Consider the following 24,518-nt stretch of genomic DNA (forward strand, 5'->3'; position numbering starts at 1 on the left):
TTTGCGTGTAGAGGTGTGTACTCTGGGGAAGATCCCTTCCCAGTTGCTTCTCCGGCTCGGCAAAGCGCTTGGCCGCCGTCATGATGGCATCCCATGTGGACGGCATGCCGTCCTTACCCGTTAATGTGCGGATAAGCTCTGGGTATTCGGCGCCCTGGATAAAAGCGGCGCGAACAAGATCTTCACTTATGTTGCCCAGACTCAGCTTTTTGGAGTTGAAGCGAGTGATGAAGTTTAGTAAAGATTCATCCTCCTCTCTAACTCGGTTCTTGGGTCATGAGAATACCAGTAAACAAGTCCTAGTACGGGTCGGTCTCGTGGGTCTTACCCATTTACTACTATATGGGTGAGCATAAATCGGTTAAGTCCCGGTTATTTGTAATAGGGTCGGTCTCCAAATCCTGAAAATACCATTAAACAAATATGGGCTGGGTCTTACAGGCCTAGCTTATTTTCTCACCCTAGATACAATAGCAAAGTAACAATAAGATATGTACTTTTATAGCAAATTAAAAATGTACATGAGTTGAAAGTCTAGGAACAAAGTGGGTTAACAAAAGTGTAATGTTGGTATGATTTTATTCGAGTAGCCATCATATGCGGAGTAAAACAGTTAACATAATATGGACCAATAAATCATTTATAATTTCAAAGTCTAAGTCAAATCATCTATCCGTATGTCACGGTAAAGCTATAGTAGGTTATTGGGGTCTAATATTCATATGGGCTTCACAATAATGTTGTCTAGGGTTCAATGCGAGCGAATCAACTGTTCTCAAGCAAGCTCATGGCCATAAGCTAAACCCATGTGTCGTTAATTAGGTGTCTTGAAATACATGCTCGAATATACATTAGTTATAACTTATAAAGCTAGTGAGTTCGGAATTAGTTACATAAGATAGTCATGGCAAAGCTTTGAGTATGTGTATGTATACATTAAAACATTTGTATCCCTTCTATCAATCCGCACTCGAAGTCGCCGCCAAAGAGTTAGTAATGTCTTAGTGTAAGTTGAGTCGGTTTGGTTATGGATCAGTTAACTGTAAACAAAAGTTGTTTATAAATTGTTTGGGCCTAACTAAGTCTATAAAAATGTAATTGACTTGAAAATTTGGGCTTTGAACCACTTAATAAATTGTTATTATTCATTTTGGCTTTACTAATTCGAGCTTTACCATTTTTCATTTATAAAAAGTTTTTCCAAATCTTTTTGCTATGGGTTGGTTAAGGCTAGTAGGTGGGTTGGTTAATCGTGGGTCGATTTGGTTTTGTTTGTTATGTACATAAGAATAACCAAAATTGACCCGCTAAGTTCACTTTTTAAGTTAAAACTGACTCATCGATTTTTGTTGGGTTTAGTTTTAACTTTTAATTGTTCATTAATCTAGTAATATGATTATGAGCTAGCCTATAACCCGCGAAAAAAACCGGGTTCTATGCGTAGGGCATTGAGTACTAAAGTAAGCTCGTAGGCTTTGTTGGAGGCTTACAAATAAGATATATATGGCTACTATAGATGATTAAGTAACAATCCACTATGTGCTGATCTTAATTTTATAACGAAACATAACAAATGAGATCAAACATATTTGTGTTTATCTTTTAAGGGCATGACTGTGTTCGTTCATATAACTTTAAACTAACACGAACACAAACACATATTTTTTGTTCATGTTCGTTTATCTAAAAAAATGGACATGTTTGTGTTCGTTTATGATTGTTTGTTTACCTTCTAAATGAACAGTTCACGAACATAACCGAACAAAGATAAATGAATACATATAAACAAGTGTAAATAAACACAAACAAACATACACGAACGTAAATGAACATGCTTTAATGAATACAAATTAACAAATTATATAAACCATTAACCATATAACTCTTAAAGATAATATTTAATTATTCTCTACTAATATGTAAACGAACATAAATAAGCATAAATAAACAAACATAAACGAACGTTCACGAACATAAATGAACAAACAAAACATGCGTTCATGTTCGTTCGTTTAATTAAACAAACACAATTTTTTTTGTTCATGTTCGTTCATTTATTAAATAAACAAACATGAATGAACTTTCCGTTGAACGATTCACCGAACGTTTAACCTAACATAATCCTTTTTCCTAAAATAAAAAATAATTTCAAAATAACAAGAAAATAGGGTACCCCTAAACATCCGTACGAATTGCGCGGTAATCTATTCCATATTTAAAATTGAAGAATAATAATAATAATAATAATAATAATAATCCAACGGTTGAGATTTAGTCATTACCCATCCTCCATAACTTACTCTTAACATTTTAACCACCTTATATATATCTACCACTTCATTGCATATCAATTTTCCCCTTATTCATTTTCAATATTGATCATATTGATTAACAACAACAATAACAACAACATGGCCAACGAAAAAGAAAGAGAGAATCATGTTTACTCGGCTAAACTCGCCGAACAAGCCGAGCGTTACGATGGTGATTTCTCCATTTCGTTATTGTTTTTTGGTTTATTTTTGTGCATTTGTGTGATATGAAATATGGATCTTATGTTGTTAGATTGGTTGTGATTTTTAATATACAAAACGAAATACAATATTAGGATGCATGTTTATATAAATTTAATATGATTCTATATATGATTTTTGTTACGATTGATCTAATTCATCGTAAATTTTCTATTTTTTGTATGCATATATTTGTGTAGCGGTGGGCATACAAACAACCTGAGTAATTATTATTACACTGCAACGAAATAAAGCAGTGCAACACATTAATGGGCGAAGCATATTGAGGGCTAGGGGTAGCCACGACCCATTGTTAATTTTTTTGCGCAGTAGTGTAAATTTACCATTTTTTCCCTTGAAAATTTTCATAAGTAGTATAAATTTATCCATTTTCGGCTAGAAATTTGAGCCAACCCCCCCCCCCCCCCCCCTTTGTGTATGAAATTTGTAATACATTTTGGGTCTGCCCCGGACGTTCTTGTCCAAGCTTCATCGCTGGTGCAATAATAATTATTCTAGTTTATTGCGTAATAATAATAATAATTACTCTATGTTAATATAATTACTCTAGTTATTTGTACACGTCTCACGTTAATAGCTTTTTTTTTATTTGATCCTAACTATATAATTTTTCAAATTTTTATAGTGGCAAAATAATCAAAATTCAAAACAATGATAAGCTCACAGTTGAGAAAATTTCAACTATATATTCATTTCACAATTTTGTAATTCTGTTAGGATCTTCGGTTATGCGAAACAAACACAATCAAACTGCAGAAAATAAACAAGCACGAGATGCAAGGATTTACGTGGCTTGGTCTAAGCTGACCTGCGTCCATAGGCTGCAATCATGAATTTAGATAATGTTACTATAGAAAGTTATGCATGGAAGTGAAATTGCTTTGCTTAGAATATTTTTATATGCAGCCTCACATATAAGTTATTCACTTTATATCCTCACAGAAATGGTGGAAAGTATGAAGAATGTTGCAAAACTAAATGTTGAACTTACGGTCGAAGAGCGCAACCTGCTTTCAGTCGGATACAAAAATGTCATTGGAGCAAGGAGGGCCTCGTGGCGAATCATGTCATCGATTGAACAAAAAGAGGAGTCGAAAGGAAACGAGAATTACGTCAATCTGATTAAGGGATACCGCAAGAAGGTTGAAGACGAGCTTGCCAAGATTTGCAGTGACATTCTTGATATTATTGAAAAGCATCTGATACCATCTTCTGGCTCAGGAGAAGCTACTGTTTTCTACTATAAAATGTGAGTTATTAAGATAATATTACGATCATGCAAACTCCTATTTGGAATAACAGTGGTTATCTAAAATCTTGCGGGATAAGTTTAATATTCAAATATCATTATCTGTTTATTTTTAATTGTGTTTGATACTTTGATCTGGATTTTAAGTCTGACGTTGTTCCTATTTAATGTTTCGATGCTTTCATAATGAATAAGAAAGAATTATTATTTTGGTTCTATTTTCTCTTCTTCTCTTGTGGTTTGGGAGATTGACGGTTGTTTCGAATAAACCGTATCAATACTCTTCAAAGTTTGGTAATTATACTTTTTTATTTCCCAATATGATAATGGCTAGGCTTGTAAACGAACAGAACACTCAGCGAACCGTTCGGCGGGAAGTTCGTTTATTTTATAAATGAACTAACATGGACACATGATGTCTTGTTTGATAAATTATGTCCGTGAACATTTGTTCATTTAAGTTCGTTTACGTTTGTTTGTTTGTTTGCATTTATTACGTTTGTTTAAGTTTGTTTGTACGTTCGTTAATATAATTATTAAAATCTTTTAAGCCCGCTACAATTTAGTTTAGCTTTAATAACTTTTTAGGCCAACACATTGTTGTTCACATTTACGTTTAGTTGGTTTTAGCTAAGTTATGTTATGTTCGTGAACTCTTTGTTTATACTATTAACAAACGGACATAAACATATAAACAAACACGAACACAAAAAAACATCGTTCGTTTAATTGTTTGTGTTTGATTGTCTGTTCGGTTCAAGATATATGAAAGAACACGAACATGCTCCGTTTGTATTCGTCCAGCTAGTATAGTAACTAAAAATTTTATTTTATTTTTGTTATTTAGTAAGAGTAATTAATGTTTTTTTTCTTTTGATAAATACGCAAATAGGAAAGGCGACTACTTCCGATATCTGGCCGAGTTCAAGACAGATGAAGAAAGAAAGCAAGCTTCAGATCAGTCATTGAAGGGCTATGAGGCATGCATTTTTATTATTTAAAATATATAAAAGTATAACATATAATGTTGTTATATATGTTTTTATAGGCTGCTTCTGCATCTGCAAGTACAGATCTTCCTTCAACTCATCCAATCCGTCTCGGGCTGGCTTTAAACTTCTCAGTGTTTTACTATGAGATTATGAATTCTCCAGAAAAGTAATTAAACTTTTTTTTTTCTTAAGATTTGGAATGTGTTATATGGAGTATGGTATTAATTTTTTTTAAAAAAAATTTGTTTAAAGGGCTTGTCATTTGGCTAAACAAGCGTTTGATGAGGCGATTGCGGAGTTGGATACATTAAGTGAGGAATCATACAAAGATAGCACCTTGATCATGCAGCTGTTGAGAGATAATCTCACTCTCTGGACTTCTGATTTACCTGAAGATGGTGGTATTTAATAATCTTATTATTATTATTATTAAATAAATGGCAACTCAAATATTTGTTTCAGTTTCCAAAATACTAATGTGGAATGGTCCAACCCAACTTTAACTGATTTTATCTGATGTGGCTGTAATTGATGTTACGCCAGCAGTCATATCAGATGTCACGTATGCTAAACATTATCAATATATTACTTGATGTGGCACCAGTTTATGCCTCAACTGTATTGGGTTGAATTATACAACCCACACAAGACCCATATTTTTATTTGTGTCCAAAACCATCAACTCTAACTTGTTAACCCGATGACGTGGTTTAAGCCATTTTGTAATAAGGTTGGTGGGAATCATGTTGGTGGGAATATTGTAATAAAATGGGTTAAAACGGGTTAGTCGATTGAAATGTTTAATTAAACAAGTTGGCAGGTCGGTTAAACTGAACACGGCATGTTTATTAAACATGCTAGATATAAGATATGACAACCCAAAACTTAATTTTTTCCATGTTGTGTTCGGGTAATGCTGCGATCCGTATGCAAAACATTATCAATGCATAACAAATAGTAATAACTACTAAAGGTAGTTAATATTGGATTTAATTTATTAAAAAATAAAAAAAAGGAAATGATTCATTTATTCTACTACACATTATAATCTTGAAAAATAAATAAAATTGATTAATGAGTTGCCATGCTTTACTACAGGAGATGAAAACCCCAAAGCAGAAGAGCCAAAATCAGCTGAACCAGAGGTTAGCATCATATATTTTGTTTCTAGGGTGTATTATTATTATTATTATTATTATTATTATTATTATTATTATTATTATTATTATGGGGAAGGTTCATGTACATTTTAATCTTAACATGAGAACGTAGGAAATAATACCAATTTATAAAAAAATGAGAACGTAAGAAACAATACCCACTACAATCAGTGGCGGACCTAGGATTTTTTGCCAATGGGGTCCCAATTTTTTCGGTTTTCAAAATTTTCGGGTCGTTCGTTATTCGGGTCGGGTCGGGGAACATAATAAAACACGGAAATATGGTGTCATCGGAAACGAGTAAGTAGAGAGAATCTAGATTAGACTTTTAACTCATTTTTATTCATACCCGAAAAACGTAAAAGAAAGCTATATATTTGGTCTTACATACATGATCAAAACATGAAAACGTTGGTGTCCCGGGACCCCAATCGAATGTACGTGGGTCCGCCCCTGACTACAATACCAATCTACACAAACAATGATTTATAATAACAAATAAAAGAACCTAAAAATTACAACAAAAGAATCAAAATCAAGAACAAAATAATAACAGCAAATACCAACAAATACTTATAACAACAAAAGAAAACATCCAATAATAACAACAAAATATAAATCAGCAAATAGTTATAACGTCTCATAATGGAAAATTAGCAAATACGAACAAAAAATAACAGCAAACAGCTATAATAATAAACCTAATAATAACAACAAATTGGTTCTCACCGTTTTCATGTTAAGAATAAAATGAATTTGATCTTGTTTCTTATTATTATTATTATTATTATTATTATTATTATAACTTGATAAAAGATTTGTTTAATCAAGTTGTAAACGTGTTAATCTTGTTGCAGAAGAAGGCGTGATGACGAAAACAAGCTAGAGCCTTGCCCTTAATTAAACAGGTAATGTTTTGAACTTTTAAGTTTTTACAACTTGCAAAATGTGGCAGTTTGTTATTAAGAATATTTTATGAAAATGAGATTTTTTATTTCTTTTTTCTTTTTTAGGTTAACAAAGTTGATCCAGATTTATCTGCATGACCTATGGTTGCTCCTATTTAAGTTCAGTTTTGTTGAACTCATGTTCTCCATGCCATATTCTTCCATTTTTATTATTATTGTTATATGGGCCTTGTTTTTTTTTATTTCATATTCATAGATCCACAATCCTTATTTCAGATTTCATATCAAAATTGTTTTATCTTTTATTATGTTTCGAAACAATATGATCTATAACAAAGTTGTCGTTTATATGCGATAAGTGAGGATGGAAACCGAACTACAAATATATCTATACATGTTGATATTACTGGGTATGTTTGTATGAGACGTAAAGTTCAACATAAACCCGTACTTTTATTCATTATCATGATGTGAACATTCAAGAATGGTTTCTAAACATTTAACATGTTTTCTTTGCTATGTTCTTTTAACTTTATTTTCTCTTGTGACCATTTAGCAATCAAATGCAATACAAAATGATAAAATGATCAATATTCACTATAAATGTTAACAAGTTTTTGTACCTGCGCGTTGCGACGTGCGGGCATGCTAGTGAGTTAAACTAATGGTGGACATACGTGTTGTCTTATAGTTCATAACACATGATTTGAATATATAACAAAACTACACAATTATAGTCGTTTGGTATCATTAACGATAGACTATTTATAAAAGTTTTGACACCAAACACATCTTTTAAGCGATCTTTCAGTTTGTTTCAGCACCTAACAGCTCGTTTAAGCGATCTTTCAGTTCGTTTCAGCACCTAACAGCTCGTTTAAGCGATCTTTTAGTTCGTTTCAGCACCTAACAGCTCGTTTAAGCGATTTTTCAGTTCGTTTCAGCACCTAACAACTCGTTTAAGCGATTAGGTGCTGAAACAAGCTGTTAGGTGTTGAAACGAATTGAAAAATCGCTTAAACAAGCTGTTAAGTGCTGATACGAACTGAAAAAACCGCTTAAACGAGCTGTTAGGTGCTGAAACGAACTGAAAAATCACTTAAACAAGCTGTCAAGTTCTGAAAAGAACTGAAAAACTGCTTAAATGAGCTGTTAGGTGCTGAAACGAACTGAAAAACCGCTTAAACGAGCTGCTAGGTGCTTAAGCGAACTGAAAAACCGCTTAAACGAGCTGCTAGGTGTTGAAACGAACTGAAAAACCGCTTAAATGAGCTGTTAGGTGTTGAAACGAACTGAAAAAATCGCTTAAACGAGCTGTTAGGTGTTGAAACGAACTGAAAAATCGCTTAAACGAGCTTTTAGGTGCTGAAACGAACTGAAAAATCACTTAAACGAGCTGTTAAGTGCTGAAACAAACTGGAAAATGGCTTAAACGAGTTTTTGATGTTAAAACGAGCTGTAACGTGTTGAAAACGCCCTGATTCGTTGGTTCAAAAAAAAACTGACCCTTGACCCGTTTTAACCCGTTCCGACCTTGACCCGTTTTAACCCGAACCTCAATTTTCCGAACTTTTTTTTGTAAATTTTCGAAATTTTAAAGTTATATTTTGCATTTTTACTTCTTTTAGCGACATTTAAAAGTTATTATGTAAGGTAAAAACATTGAAAAATTAAAAAAAAAAAACCTAGGTTACCTGCTATCTAGGTAAAATATTTAGGATTAGAACAAAAATGAAAGTATAGTGACCTGATTGGAAAAAAAGTTTTTATCAGTGACCTGATTGGAACAACTTTCAAAGTTGTTTACTATTCTATGCAGTAATCCCTTTTATAAAGTTTGTAAAACTTAGAGATCTTTGAAGAGTTACATGTTAAAGTACAAACTTTGTGATAATGTATTTAGCAACATGTTTAATATATGGAACAAATATCACACGCAAGCTTATATATTAAATATTCAAAATTGATGAATAGTTGATTTAGTGAGTATGTGAAAAAGTGGTTTTTAATATATATATAATTTCACGTGGTACATAAAAACAGATTAATTAAGGCAAGTGGTTTTTTTATGTGTGATAAAAGAAATAATTGGAAAAGGAATTTGGTTGAAAGTAAATTTAAATACTCATGATCTATTAACCATTTTGTTAAAAAAAATGATGTTAATTACTTTAATAAATAGTATTTTTCATCATAGTTAACATATATTTGTTATTTTACAAATATAAACGGTAAAATTTGTCCACCCGATTGTTTTAACTCAGACCTATTTTAGTACATTACAAGAACAATCGGTTTTGTCACCTCTAACTTTCTCCACACTTTATCTTCCCGGTATTGTTTCATATTAGCAAAGATCGCTTAGAAGTTATATGTTTAAGAGCAAATTAATTAGAAAAGTATGAAATTTATGCATGGTTCAAGTATTCAAATATTTTTAAAACTTCATCTTTCTGGATTTTGGATTTTACTCTAGAAATTGACATAAATGGAAAATTAAGCTTCAATTGCACAACAATTTCCCATATTTTGCATGTCTAGTTCTTGAATATGAGGATTCACTTTATTAGTTATTCAATTTAATTCCTTTGTTGGTAAGGAACAAAAGGTGGTCAAGATTTGTAAAGCTAGTACTTTATTTTTAGTTTTTAGAATAATCAATCTATAGTTGAAAGCATAAAAAGAACACAAAAGAATTTGAAATTTCAAAGGTTTGAATGGGAACCAACACAACACATATAACTAATTTGGTACCAAAAGCAACATGAATAGTTACTTTATAGAAAAGGCTTTGCATAGTTGTTAAGAGGGCACTCTTGAGTCTTAACTCTTAAGGTGTATTCCTTAGGCTTGTTGCATATAACATGATAATAGACAAGAAATTGCACTTTTTTGTACACTTTTAATATCATATATTAAGCAAATGAATCTTGATGCCTACTTAAACTATGTTTAACTATATTTTATTAATCTTGGTTCACAAGTCTTATTTTAAGTTTTGTTCACAAGTTTGTTCTAAATCAATACCTAGTCTTATTTCATGATCAAACCATAAGATAAGAGAGCATTTTGTGTGGTTTTGGGTCCATTTCTGTGTTTGAACGAAACATGTGAGAGATGCGTTTTTGGTTATGAGACAATCCGGACATGTGATGAGGTGGGTGCCATTTATAATAGGCTTCAACACGATGTTTTAAAAACCGGGTTTTTATTTGTACCGGATTTGGTTCAAAAATTGTATAACCGGTTGAACTGGGATGCACTGGGAGGTTCAACCGGGTTGGATATTTTTCTTGTAATTTCATATAAATACGACTTCAACTCACAAAATAACTCAAAAATACATTAATAAACATCACAAATGAACATTGATCGAGTCAAATGGTAAGTCTATATTTTGTAACAAAATTAATCAAGTACAAAAGATGTAAAGAAATCAACATTCCATTTGCAGGATACAAAATTGGTTGATTCACGAATCGTCGTTTAGTGTGTTTATTCGTTTCAAATTTATCCGTTAGGTTAAAAGTCACTTTTAAAAAATATGGCCGTAAAATATATCAAAAATCTCTTGGGTTTACAACCGGTTTGCCAATTTAAACCGGTATTTTTTTAAAAACCAAGAATGATGTTCTAGCAAACCACTCAAAAATACCGGGCTCTAAATACCGGTTGCATTACAAAAATCCGGTATAATCGGTTCAACCGAGCGGTACGTACCGGTTTTTAAAACAGTGCTTCCACATTAAGATGCTTCAATGATTTTTTAAAAAACATATTTTTATTACATTTGTTCGTTGAGTTTATCAACCTATTAATTATTTAAATCACTATAGCCCAAGTATTAAGTTAGAAAAATAATAATAAGGTAAAATAAAAAGCTTAGGTGCATTCCGAGAATTGAACTCGAGACCTCTCGCACCCTAAGCGAGAATCGTACCACTAGACCAAATGCCCAAGGATGAGTTGCTTTTCTGCATATTATTATAATAGTGAAATTGTATATTACATTAAACATAGTGAGACTGTGACTGCTAAATGTATCAGGAATGGTAGGATGATAATTTGGTCACAACAAGTTTAACATGGAAACTTAAAAGCAAAAAAGGTAAGGGAAAGGTTCTAAGCAAGCATGTACTTAAACCCGTGTATGAAAATTGACGACTGCATTTGGGTCAGTAGCCCTTAATATAGATCTTGATACATACATAGAACTCAACTCATGAAGGGACTCGTGTCAGGTGTTAAACGTAAAAAGATATCAAACTCAACGAGTGAAAGACAGAGAGACGCCCATAAGAAAACAAAAATACTTATATAGAAGTTAATATCAAACTCAACGAGTCATGTAAGAGTGCCTCGCATAAGATAATTATTAAGGCTTGTCACCATAATAGTACCTCTAAAGACCATACCACTAGTTTTTCTTGGAATTAAACCGGTATATTTTTATGTATAAAATATATTTTTATGTATAAAATACTTAGCCTTATAGCATTTTGTTTGATTTTTTTTTTGAAAAAGCCAAATATATTTAAAAAAAATAATAATAAAAATAAAATATTATTGATTATTTAGATTAAAGTGATGGGACATACATGATTTAAATAAATTGAGGATAAAATTTCACTGCAAGTGTATAATAGTACCACAACAAAGCACCATGACTACAAGTACCAACCATTCAAACAAAGAAACATCTAATAAAAATACAATAAGTGAATTAGATATACAAAAGGCTGACTCTAAACCTATGGGACCACCAAATACAACAGATAGTTTCTCCCGAGATTACAACCAAAACCGTGCCGTAATCTCATCCGTACATATCATACCATATCACATCATATTGTATGAACTCTGGATCAGCCTTGACCATACCAAGCCCTGAATCAAAAGGGTTAGTAGCATGAACCCACTTGTGGTTTGTTGGATGGTCACGCTACCCGAGTTATCATTGAGACCGGTTGAACCCGAAGGCGAAATTCCACCACCAGTTGTTGGGTTCACATTGATCCCAGTCCCAGTACCGGTGTTAGTGCCAGTGCCGGTCCCCATTCCAGTCGCATTCCCTGTTCCGGTCCCCATTCCAGTTCCAGTCCCTGTACCGGTCCCGGTCCCCGTGCCAGTGCCAGTGCCAGGTGGCGCGATCGTTGGATTTGTTGGAGTTGAAGAACTGCAAAGATGAAAATAAAAAAGAATAATTGTTATCTCCAACTTTAAAAAAGTATAATTACTATTACTACTACATTATTGTATATAGTAATAAGAGTAACATCCATCCATACATCATAAAAGGTACATTGGGACCTAACTAGCTTTAAATCAATCTTGGTTATGTATGAAAGAAGGCCACCTTACCATGTGACAAGAAACCAAATTTAATTTTGATTTAACAAACAATAACCTAACTTATGCAATGGGAGATAAATGTGTACTTTGGTGGACCTAAGATTTTTTTACAAGGTCACCTTTGAATAGTGTGTGAATTGTACAAAAATAAAAGTAAGTACTAGAAACTAAAATAAATTGAAAAAAAAAAAGTATCAACATTTGGTCCACAATGAATGCATAATATCATTTCTATTACTTTAATGTCTACAAATCACCTTTTTTTTTTACAAAAAGATTCTCCTTAGACACGAAGAAAAAGTTTGGACCATTTTGTCCCTACATGATTAGGGTTAAAACAACAGTTATAACTTCATCTTTAAGGGTGATTTGTGACCTTTTTTAGAGTCTTTAATCACAACCAAAACCAAAAACAAACCCCTAAGCGTGTAGTGGACAAAACAGATAATATTGGTTACGGGAGGTCACACGTCCACACAACTAAACCGTGAGGATTTTCTCTCATCCACAACTAATGCGCTCAAAACGTTTGTAATATATAAGGTAAGACATTATTATAAGCGACTCGACACGACAAGACATGGACTGGTGTACGATTTGTCTAGACGTTACATCAACTAGCCCTAATAATGGTAAAATCGGTCTCAAATCTTGTAAAGGGCTAGGAATCATGTAAGCAATATTAGAGTATTTAGATAGGTTTGAAGATGATGGCTGCCAACAACTCAAAGGTGGGAATCACTCTTCTCCCTTTTTTCTTAATTTCAAATATACCATTTATAAGGTATCATATTCTTTCAATCACTTTGAAAAAAACACTCACACCAATTAATATTTCAAATCTTAAAGAACAAAAGCAATAAATAAAGATCTAACTTTTATAATCAATCAAACACAAGATCTAAAAACAGTTGTTTAAAGATAGAAGGGGACCAGATTTCAGAAACATACCTTGAAGTTCCAGAGAAACAAGCAGAATTCACACCTATAGTCATCAAGAAGATAAAAAATTTTAAACAAAAAACATACAAAGATGGAAACTTTTAAATAAAGTTTTTAACCAGAAAACATACAAAGATAGTAACTTTCATGTTTAATAATCAAGAAAATAAAAGTTGTAAAAAAACATACAAAGATGGAAACTTTTAAGTGAAATGATCAAGAAAATGATATTTTTAAAGAAAAAACATAGAATAGAAATTTTCATGTGCAATCATCAAGAAAATAAAATTAAAAAAATAAAATAAAATTACGCAGATGGTAATTTTTAAGTGTAATAATCAAGATAACAAAATTTTTAACCCAAAAATAGAGGTGCACAAACCAGTTTGGGTTGAAACCGGTTCGGTTTGGTCAACAAAGACAAAAGCGGTCTATGATCAGTTTCGGTTCGGGTTTTGACTGGTTTTTGCCAAGTTTTGGCCGGTTTCGGTTCAGTTAACCGGCCTGGAATCAGTTTTGGTGTCGAAAATTACAAACCGGTTCCAATCGGTTTATACATAATCGGTATTAGTCGGTTCGGTTAACCGGTTTATTTACACACCTCTAAAGAAAACATACAATGATGGTAACCTTCAAGTATAATTAATCAAGAAAATTAAAATTTTAAACAAAAAACATACAAAGATGGTAACCTTCAAGTGTAATTATCAAGAAAATGAAATTTTAAACAAAAAACATACAAAGATGATAACTTTCAAGTGTAATCATAAATCATCAATAAAAAAAAAACTAAAATAGAGATTTCTAAACTAAAACATACAAAGATGGGAACTTTCAAGTGTAATCATCAAGAAAATGAATCTTTTAAAGGAAAAAAAAACATACAAATATAGAAACTTTAAAGAGGGGTAGGATAGTAATTACCAGATGGGGGTGATGAGGTGACAGTGGCTGTGCCTGAGAATGAACAGCTGAGTGCAGTTTGGCCCTTTTTCTGGTAATAACTATTGACTGCAAAGTTGCAATGATCTCTTAAAGTATTAGGGTTATAACAAGGACCATTTTGACTTATTTGTTTACAGTCAGCTCCAGCTCCACAAGCAAAATCTATGTTTTGTTGAAGAGCAGTGTCACTTGCTCCAGTGTTGCATACACAATAACTTGCACCTAATGATTTTCAAATAATAACATCAAAAAAGTTAAATTAAATATAACAAAATATAAAAATAAAAAACACACAATTTGGGAACTAGCAAAGTTACACAACCCCATTTGAGAACCTTTATTTTTTAATCTTTTTTTTTCATTGCTAAACTTCAAAAAATACAATAAACTGGCACGTAAGAGGCAACAAGTTACGCCACCAACCCCCTTTTGAATGACAAGTCTGATTTGAGAACTTAAAAAAAATGTTTTGAGAAGTATAAAGATTGTAAAAATAAACCCATTTGAGAACTTAAAAAAAATATTTGAGAAGTAAAAAGATTTAAAAAAAAACCCACTTGAGTAATATTAAGATTTCACAAATAACCCATTTGAGAGCCATAAATATTGCAAAAAAAAAAAAAAAAAAACCATTCAAGTACTTCTAAAAAAACAATTTGAAAAATAAAAAGATTACAAAACACCCATTTGAGATTTATAAAGAATACAAACAACCCATTTGAGTGCTCTATATAAAGATTATAAAACACCCATTTGAGAACCATAAAGATTACAAAAACCCATATGAGAACTACAAAGATTTCAAGATACCCATTAGTAAGCTATAAATATATCAAGATACCCATTTGAGCATTTGCAAAAACACAAAACCATTTGAGATCAAGCATAAAAACAGCAAAAACATCCATAAATACTTAAAAAGATTAAAAATAATAATAATAATCTTACTTGAATAGCCAGTTATGACCAAGAAAACTAGCACAGGAAGAACAAGAGCAATAACATTCATGATTGAAGCCAAATTATTAAAGCAAATAGTGATATAAAAGTGCTAAGGGGGGAGATAAAGAAGTGAAGTGAAGGAAGATTTATTGACAATAATATGAGAATGACGGTGGTGAGTGGGAGTGGTGGTGGCAGGCTATTCGGTGTGGAATCATGGAGTACTTTTTAATGATTATAATAATATTCAGGTTATTTTTTAAAAGTGTTAGGAGCTAGCTGCATCGTAGGAAAACATCTTTAAGACTAAGGGGTGTGGGGCTCTAGTGGGGGCTCTAGCAGAGTCAAGAACCAATAATATTATGACGTGTGGCAGAGAGAGAAACTGGATAAGGGGGTGTTGGTAGCGCCCCTCTAGCGCCTGGCCCCTGGTGTGGGTAGCGCCCCGCTAGCGCCCCACATCATCTCTCTTCTCCCGCTACCATGCTCGCGGGTGTGTTGGAGCCCCCTCTAGCACCCCCTCTAGCGCCCCCTTGGTGTGGTACTAGCGATTGGGGGCGCGAGCGGAGGGGCTCTAGCGTCCCCTTTGAAGCCCCCACACCCCTCAGTCTAAAGTCATGTTTTAAACCCTAGACTATTAAAATATTAAGCCTTAACCATTAGCATATGTCGTTTGAATCATAAACTAACAACAATAATATTTAATCAATTTCAATATTCAAGTGAGCTTATCTGATCTTAACATTTCAGAAACACCATTAAGACGTAACCTACACTGTAGGAAAACATTTTTAAGTCATGTTTTAAATCAGAGACCATAAATATTTTAAGCTTTAACCATTATTCTATGACGTTTGGACCATAAACTAACAACAATCATATTTAATCCATCACCTGTGGTCTAGTGGTAGGAGGCTTGGGTTCTTCAGTGGAGACCCAAATTCGATCTCCACTTGTGTCACTTTTAATGGATAATGACAATGAAGGATTTGAGTTAGGCCGCCTTGTGCAAGGTTGCTAGTTTTAATCCTAAGCCCGCTCGGATTTTCGTCCCACTGTGTGTTGATTTTGTAGCGGCACAACAAATATCAAGTGGCAGCCGGCAGTATGGTTTTCCGGGGAACTTTAAAGCCAACTCTGAACCCAACTTAAGTCTGATTAAGACAACATAGTTTGGTCAGAATATGACTACGTGACTCTCCAAATTTAACAACAATACGGTTGCCTAAACATAAGAAATTCGTTATTCTAAAAAAAAGTAAAAATAAAAAACAACAATCATATTTTTTAATGCTATTAATATTTATGTTGGTACGTGGATATGAGATGTATAAACTAGTGTCAGAACTAATAGACGTACACTTATATTTAGAATATATTGTTATTATTATAGTCATTGATGTATAGAATATTATCCCATAATTAGGAGATTCGGTTGTATCTTTATATATACGTTTAATGAAAGAAGGGATGGCAAGCATTGAAAATAATATCTCCTTCATGGTATCATAGACTCTCTCAAAACCCTAGCCTCCATTGACGACTATTCTTCTTTCTCGATCCCACGCTTCTGCTATTCTCACCACCTTATATATCATAAACCTCATCTCTTTTCTCATCTCTACCTCATGGAATCTAGACTACATCCTGCACTCACAGTCACCAACATCAAAAACTTCGTCACCATAATCCTAGATAATGAATCCAGCCAATACACATCATGGTCAGAGTTATTTAAAATTCATTGTAAGGCCTTTATGGTCTTCGATCATCTCATCTCCGACAAACCATCCCCTACCCAACCCCCCAAGCCACCTCCAGCAGCAGATGCCGACAAGCCGCCACATGCCATTGATTCTTGGGAACGGATTGATGCCATAGTCCTTCAATGGATCTATGGCACCATATCCCAAGATTTGTTAAACACGATTCTGAAGAAAGACACAACTGCCCATGACGCCTGGACGGCCTTAGAAAATCTCTTCAACGACAGCAAAGCAACTAGGGCCGTCTATCTCAAAACGAAGTTCACAAACACGCGCCTCGACAACTTCCCTAACATGCATGCTTATTGTCAAGAGCTCAAAGTCATTGCTGATCAGCTAGCTAACGTCGAGGCTCCGGTTAGTGAGCATGATTTGGTGATTCAGTTGGTCACGGGTTTAAACGAACAGTATGAGGGAATTGGCATGCTTATTCAGAATACCGAGCCACTTCCATCATTCGCCAATGCTAGATCACGGGTTACAATGGAAGAACAAAGAAAGTATCATCAAGCATCACATGCAGCAACCACTGCCGGAACCGCGTTACACGCAACTACCAACAAAACGGCAGGTCACCCGACACATGCGGAGTATAGATCTGAATCAGAAAGGGATCGTTGGCGTGGTCGTAATCTTGGTCGAGGTCGTGGACGTTTAGGTTGGGGTCGGGGTCGCGGATCCGGATATAATAACCATACTACCACCGGTTATGGGTACAACACACCAACACCTGATTACGGACACCTTAACAATTATGGGCCAGCTCATAACTATTCTTCACCATCTTGGACTCCTAACAGTAATCAAACCTCAAATTGGCCCAACCCACCATGCCTGTACCCCACCACCCCTCGGCCCAATGCAAACTCTGGGAACCCGACTGCAGGTCTTCTTGGACCACGATCCAACCAGGCCTACACCGCGGCGTATACACCAACTAATATCGAACAGGCTCTCTATACCATGTCTCTTAATCCACCCGATCAGTGGAACATGGACACTGGCGCAACCTCTCACATGACGAATAATCCAGGTAATTTTCATTCATTTTTTAATAATGGCGTTTTCCATAATATAATTGTTGGCAACGGCACTACCATTCCGGTAAATGGACAAGGCCATCAATACCTACCACCTCCATACCCTCCACTAAAACTTAATAATGTCCTTTATGCCCCTAAATTAATTAAAAATCTTATTTCTGTCCGTCGCCTTACTACTGGTAATTGGGTTTCTATCGAATTTGATCCCTTTGGTTTTCTTGTGAAGGATTTCAAGACTCGGATCCCTATCATTCGATGCAACAGCAGCGGTGATTTATACCCTCTTCTTCCGCCATAGTCTACCCAATAACACCTCCTTCAACTTTTGCTGCTATTTCCAACCAATTATGGCTCCAACGTTTGGGTCATCCCGGACCAGCTTTACTTTAGTTTTTAAAACATTCGAATGTAATTTCTTTTACAAAATTAAATAAGACTACATGTCAATCGTGTGTTTTTGGGAAGAGTGTTAAATTACCATTTATGACGTCGCATACATGTTCGAATTTACCTTCCGATATTATTCATAGCGACTTGTGGACCTCTCCTATTGTTAGTAATGGAGGTCATCGTTATTACATTCTATTTTTAGACGACCACACTAATTTTATATGGACATATCCATTAGCCAAAAAATCCCAGGTCCACTCTATATTTGGTAGTTTCTCTAAACAAATAGAAACACAATTTGAACGAAATATTAAAAACCTCCAATGTGATAATGGGACAGAATACGTAAATAATTCGTTCAAACAATATTGTGATCAAAAGGGTATGATGTTTCTTCTATCATGTCCACACACATCTTCCCAAAATGGAAAAGCGGAACGCAAAATCCGCTCCATCAACAACATCATTCGCACTCTTCTTGCCCATGCCTCTCTTCCTTCATCTTTTTGGCATCACGCTCTTGAGGTTGCCACTTATCTTCTGAATATTCTCCCAAGTAAAAACCACAACTTTAAAACTCCTACCGAACTACTCTATAATAGACACCCATCCTACGAACATCTCCGTGTGTTCGGCTCCTTATGCTACCCTCTTCACCTGTCCACCCTTACTCATAAACTTGCCCATCGCTCTCATCCATGTGTTTTTCTTGGTTACCCTCAAAATCATAGGGGTTATAAATGCCTAGACATTAAAACCAATCAAATCAGCATCTCACGACATGCCGTCTTTGATGAAACAATTTTCCCGTTTTCAAATAACCCATCCAACCCCCTTTCATCCTACACTGAACCACACAATTTCCTCAACACCCCTCCCCATCCACACCTATGGTCTCATATAATCACTCCATCTGATGTCTCACCTATCCAACCCACATCCCCTATCACTCCAGACCCAACATCCAAAACACAAACCCCACCCTCTTCTCCTCTCACGGCCCAAATACCCTCCCCACATCTCACGGCACACCCAACCCCACCTTCCTCACCACTCACTACCCCACCACCACTTCCCAACGTACAAATTACCACACCTCTGTCTCCACCCACATCCATAAACTCTTACCAACCTGCACATGATCCACCTCCTGTTACTCGCACCATGCGCACCCGCGGCATGGACGGCATCGTGAAACCAAAGAAAACCTTTAATTTATCGGCCACCACTATCTCTCCTATACCTAAAAACCCCACCTATGCCTTGTCCATCCCGGTGTGGTATAATGCAATGCAAGACGAGTATAACGCACTTATTAAAAATGAGACTTGGGAACTTGTCCCCCGTCATCCACAAATGAATGTTATACGTAGCATGTGGTTGTTCAAACATAAATTTAATTCGGATGGTACTTTAGAGAGGTATAAGGCACGATTGGTTTGTGATGGTAGATCGCAACAGGTTGGTATAGACTGTGGGGAAACTTTTAGTCCGGTGGTTAAGCCGGCTACGATACGTACTGTATTATCCATTGCTTGTTGCAGGTCGTGGCCGGTGCATCAGTTGGATGTAACCAATGCATTTTTACACGGCACACTTAATGAAACTGTCTACATGTATCAACCCATTGGGTTTCGCAGCAAAACTCATCCAGATTATGTATGTCGACTCAAACGGTCCTTATACGGCCTCAAACAAGCCTCGCGAGCATGGTACCAACGTTTTACAGATTATGTTCTACACATGGGGTTTCAACAAAGTAAATGTGATAATTCTCTGTTCATATTACATCGCGGGTCTCACACCGCTTATTTATTACTTTATGTAGATGATATTCTTCTGACGTCATCTTCTGAAGTTCTTCGTCAACAGATAATGAGCACTTTGGCAAATGAATTCTCCATGAAAGACCTAGGTCAGCTCAGTTACTTCCTAGGTATTTCGGTTACCCGGACCCGGGACTCTATGTTTCTGAATCAATCTTCTTATGCTCATGAGATTATCCGACGTGCTGGTATGCAAGCATGCAAACCCGCACCCACTCCCGTAGACTCATATGGTAAAATGAGAGCTGATTCGGGTACACCGTTCGAAGACCCGACATTGTATCGTAGCATGGCTGGTGCGCTGCAATATCTTACTTTTACAAGACCTGACATAAGTTATGCCGTTCAACAAGTCTGCATGCATATGCATGCCCCGCGGTCCTCCCATTGGGAAGCTCTCAAACGCATTATTCGGTACATTCAGGGCACTGTACACTTTGAACTCACACTTAGAAAATCAGTTGATCCTTCGTTACTTGGTTACACTGACGCCGATTGGGCTGGCTGTCCGGACACTTGCCGATCGACATCCGGATATTGTGTTTATTACGGAGCCAATCTTATCTCTTGGTCCTCTAAACGTCAGCCTACTATCTCCCGCTCGAGTGCCGAGGCTGAATACCGAGGAGTGGCAAATGTTGTTTCGGAAATTTGTTGGCTTTGTAATCTTCTCTTGGAACTACACCGTCCGTTACTACGTGCCACTATCATGTACTGTGACAACGTTAGCGCGATATATCTCTCGGGAAACCCCGTACACCATCATCGTACAAAGCATATTGAGCTCGACATTCACTTCGTTCGTGAACAGGTTCAGCGCGGGCAGGTTCGTATTCATCACGTTCCGTCTTCTTACCAGATCGCGGATATATTTACCAAGGGTCTACCTTGCACTTTATTTGAAGATTTTCGGTCTAGTCTCAACATCCGGTGCCCTCCTGTTTCGACTGTAGGGGTGTAATAGACGTACACTTATATTTAGAATATATTGTTATTATTATAGTCATTGATGTATAGAATATTATCCCATAATTAGAAGATTCGGTTGTATCTTTATATATACGTTTAATGAGAGAAGGGATGGCAAGCATTGAAAATAATATCTCCTTCAAGAACATGTGTGGTAGGATCTTATGTCTTTAACGTCTTTAAACTCATCTCTATGGTTAAGGTTACCTTATGTTGGTTACTTAACCAAACCAATAACATCTTGCTTTTTCCCTTTTTTTTTATTTCTTTCTTATATTAAGAAACTTTAAAGTTGGTACAACATTTTCTTTTTTCATGAATTAACAAGTAGGTTATGTTTAATGTATCATAGGAGGGTTATATTTAGGAGATTAAAATATCAAAAAGCATGAAAAGTCATTATAACGCGTCATATGTATTATATGAGGAGAGAAAAATGTGTCTGGTTAAAAACATAAAGTTTTAAAAGAGAGAACATATAGGTTTAACATGTCGTTATTTGGGTTAGACGTACAACATTATGGATAAATACTTGAGTTGGGTGTATCGCTGTTAAAAGGTTTTCATGAAACGTTGAACGCAAAACACATCAACCCTTTATTAGTTTTATTTTAAATATATCAAAATTACGCTCCAAACAAAGAGAATAAAGTGTTTATTATCTTGTTAGTGTTTTTAAAGATAATGAAATACGTAAAAGTTGTTTGCGTTTAGAAAATGTCATTGAATTTTTTTTAACAACCATAAATTGTATAAATAGAATGAAGAAAAGACGGTGCAAACCAGATACCAAAAATAACCAAAATGAAGAGACATGAACACGCAAATTTTCAAACTAAGAGAACAATGGAGTAACCTAGTATCATAAATTAATATCAAAAGTTAACTTACATAAGTGAAAAAAATTATAAAACGTGATAACTTTTCAAAACAAAATAACACTCAAATGTAATTACTATATTTAAAAAATATCATAAGTAATGCAATTATCAATTAAGAAATAGTTAGTTTACTTTTCACTTTTTTAAAAGAAAATGTGATGAGTTTTAAAATGCTTTATTATGATATACCACTATAATTGAAGCCTTCTTTTGGTGGGTTGGTATGATTGGGGTGCGTGGGGTTCACTCGTTACCATATGATATCACTACATCGGACATGTGTCTCTCTTTTTAATTTTAGATTATAAAAATTCCAAATTGCTTCTACCAACACTTGGTCCAAAAGGTTCTAGACGATCCTCTCATTTTCTCTTTGTATGTCACTAGGGTTAATGTGATGACTTGTAGCTCCATAGTATCAAAGTTTATAGAAATGCCGTTCTTTTTATGTGATTGAAGGCTAATGTCTCATGGTGAACAAACGTGTATATTTAGAAACATGATTAAAATGTGTGTTAATTGGCCCTAAAATGAAATGCAATTTAAAACTAAAAAATTGGTTTTAAATAATCTAAATTATGTTTTATTAGTTATAATAGTCTCAACTTCACTCTTGGCTTGCAACGGTCCTAACTAAAGGTGTATTTTTACCAACGGTACGCGACTAATGGAGTTAACCATCAGCTACTCTGAGGCTTACGTAGCACGTCTAATTGTCAATAAGCATCTATGTGACATCATTACGTGACAATGATTATATGTTCCTTTTAAGAAAATTGGTTTTAAATCATCCTAAATATGTCATATGGCAAATAATATCTTAACTAAAGGTTTATTTTTTTTTCAACGATCTGCTAGGCGTGCCACATAAGCAACAGACTAAAAGAGTTAACCATCCATTTGTTAATCGCGGACAGTTGGAAAAAATACACATTTAGTTATGATTGCCACCAACCATGTGTGAAGTTGAGATTGTTATTTGCTAATAGCATATAGTTGAAATTATTTAAAACCAATTTTCCTTATATATAAAAGGTGGTTTAATTTAGAAGAGGGTGTGTGTTTTGGTCAAAAATTACATGAGGATAATCAAGGAACCAAATTTAGATTGTGAGGTAGGATGCTTGAATATGTAAACAAAATGACAAGTAAAGTTGCAAGTGACAACGATTTTTAGCAAGGAAAAAGTATGTGATCCTTTAAGGAACTCCGACAAAAAACCTCCGCAGGGGGGGGATATCCCATAACTTAATATTATTAACAATTGGTGAGTAAAAATGTTGAAAGTGTTCGATCGCTGCTATGAGTACAAGCAGGGACGAAGCTTCCTTAGGGCCAGGGGTGCCCCCCCTCGGTTTTTTTTGCGCGGTAGTGTAAATTGACTTTTTTTCGTTTGAAATTTGTATACATAGTGCTTTTTTATACCGAAAATTTGAGGTCGCCCCCCTAGTTTATGATTTTGTTAATACATTTTGAGCCTCCCCCTGGACGAACTCTCCCAAGCTTCGCCACTGAGTACAAGAGTGTTTATACGGGTGTGTGTATGTGTCTTATGTGATCTGAATCACTTATATATATAGTTACAAGAATGATAAAACAATAATAACTTACAATAATGAGCATTAAATGCTCCCACGAGGATCTTGGAGCGGTTACGGATTGTGTATATTTGCCATAAACGAGTTGTAACATCTCCCAACGTCTCCTATCCTTAATGGTTTGACCAAGTCTTCAGCTGAGCATTAATTGTCGAACGTTGCCTGCAATATCAAATCAAGAGTGAAAGGATAATGATAATTAATAAGGAAACTTGCCGAGGATCATGTATGTCTGTGATCCTAATATGTTGTGAGGATTCTCCTGAGGATTCTGCCTGTCATGATCGTTGAAATTTCTACCCATAATAGTGTCTAGTGTAGATTCAAGAGTATAAAAGCGAGAAACATTAGATTTGTTCGAGGAGATAAAGAGGGGGCTAAGATCTCTAGTGGATCATTTCCTATCAAGCCATGCATAAACACAATCGACTCATCTCTTATACTTCACAAGCTATAAGTCAAAGAGGGAGAAGGGCATTCGATCGCAAGGGTGGGAATGGGGGTGGGGGGCTGCAACAGTGGAAGCTTTTGGTAGGATATGATCTGAGTCATCTGACCGTTGAGTTGAAAAAAAGGAGGTTCGTTAGAGCGATGGTAGATATTTGCTCTCGAACATAAAACAATCTCTATGGAGTTTCAAAGCTTTTGGTATGTTATGATATGGCTATCGAGTTGATAATAATTAAGGAGATTCATTGTGTCTCGAACTGAAGAACATAAAGCAATTTCTATCCAGTTTGTCCATCGGACTTCAGTTGGAATGCATGCAGTATATAAACTATTTTATGTGTGTTTAAACTTTGAAGTAACTAGTTTGAAATTATATGATTGCTACAAGTTTGAAAATACAAAGACAAAAATAATTTGGGTCTAAAAAAAACCTTAAAATACAGACTTGTTATCATTAACACAAGCATCTTCCCCCAAAAAAACACAAGAAAAGGAAAGAATACTAGGAAAAAAACCACCAAAAGAAAAAAAAAAACTAAACAAATAATTATACTTCTTCTCTTAAATGAAC

General features: G+C 34.9%; 3 protein-coding genes across 4 annotated transcripts; 2 read left to right on the forward strand and 1 right to left on the reverse strand.

Annotated features, from left to right (window-relative positions):
- The first annotated feature begins 2,409 nt into the window (after positions 1-2,409).
- Positions 2,410-6,981, forward strand: LOC143530199 (14-3-3 protein 7-like). Its single transcript, XM_077025810.1, has 7 exons — positions 2,410-2,484; positions 3,477-3,783; positions 4,676-4,763; positions 4,832-4,941; positions 5,028-5,173; positions 5,874-5,920; positions 6,949-6,981. The coding sequence occupies exons 1-7, from the start codon at positions 2,412-2,414 to the stop codon at positions 6,979-6,981; spliced, it is 804 nt and encodes a 267-aa protein (XP_076881925.1). The 5' UTR covers positions 2,410-2,411.
- Positions 6,982-11,445: 4,464 nt separating this feature from the next.
- LOC143530183 (PLASMODESMATA CALLOSE-BINDING PROTEIN 2-like) lies at positions 11,446-15,233 on the reverse strand. 2 transcript variants are annotated; one of them, XM_077025797.1, is made up of 5 exons: positions 15,031-15,233; positions 14,062-14,304; positions 13,147-13,180; positions 11,952-12,019; positions 11,446-11,915 (listed from the first exon to the last, which is right to left on the reverse strand). In XM_077025797.1, exons 1-5 carry the CDS (start codon positions 15,089-15,091, stop codon positions 11,683-11,685), a joined length of 639 nt encoding a protein of 212 aa, XP_076881912.1. In that variant the 5' UTR covers positions 15,092-15,233; the 3' UTR covers positions 11,446-11,682. The 2 variants fall into 2 exon arrangements, with proteins under 2 accessions (XP_076881912.1, XP_076881911.1); XM_077025796.1 differs by having other exon boundaries at positions 11,446-12,019.
- Positions 15,234-16,781: 1,548 nt separating this feature from the next.
- On the forward strand, positions 16,782-18,131 carry LOC143530200 (uncharacterized). Its single transcript, XM_077025811.1, has one exon. It carries the CDS (start codon positions 16,782-16,784, stop codon positions 18,129-18,131), a length of 1,350 nt encoding a protein of 449 aa, XP_076881926.1.
- Positions 18,132-24,518: the final 6,387 nt, after the last annotated feature.

Source organism: Bidens hawaiensis, unplaced genomic scaffold (assembly GCF_021521415.1).
Source record: "Bidens hawaiensis isolate Kalapana, Puna unplaced genomic scaffold, B.hawaiensis_p1.1 tig00008858_1, whole genome shotgun sequence".
NCBI classification, from domain to species: Eukaryota; Viridiplantae; Streptophyta; class Magnoliopsida; order Asterales; family Asteraceae; genus Bidens; species Bidens hawaiensis.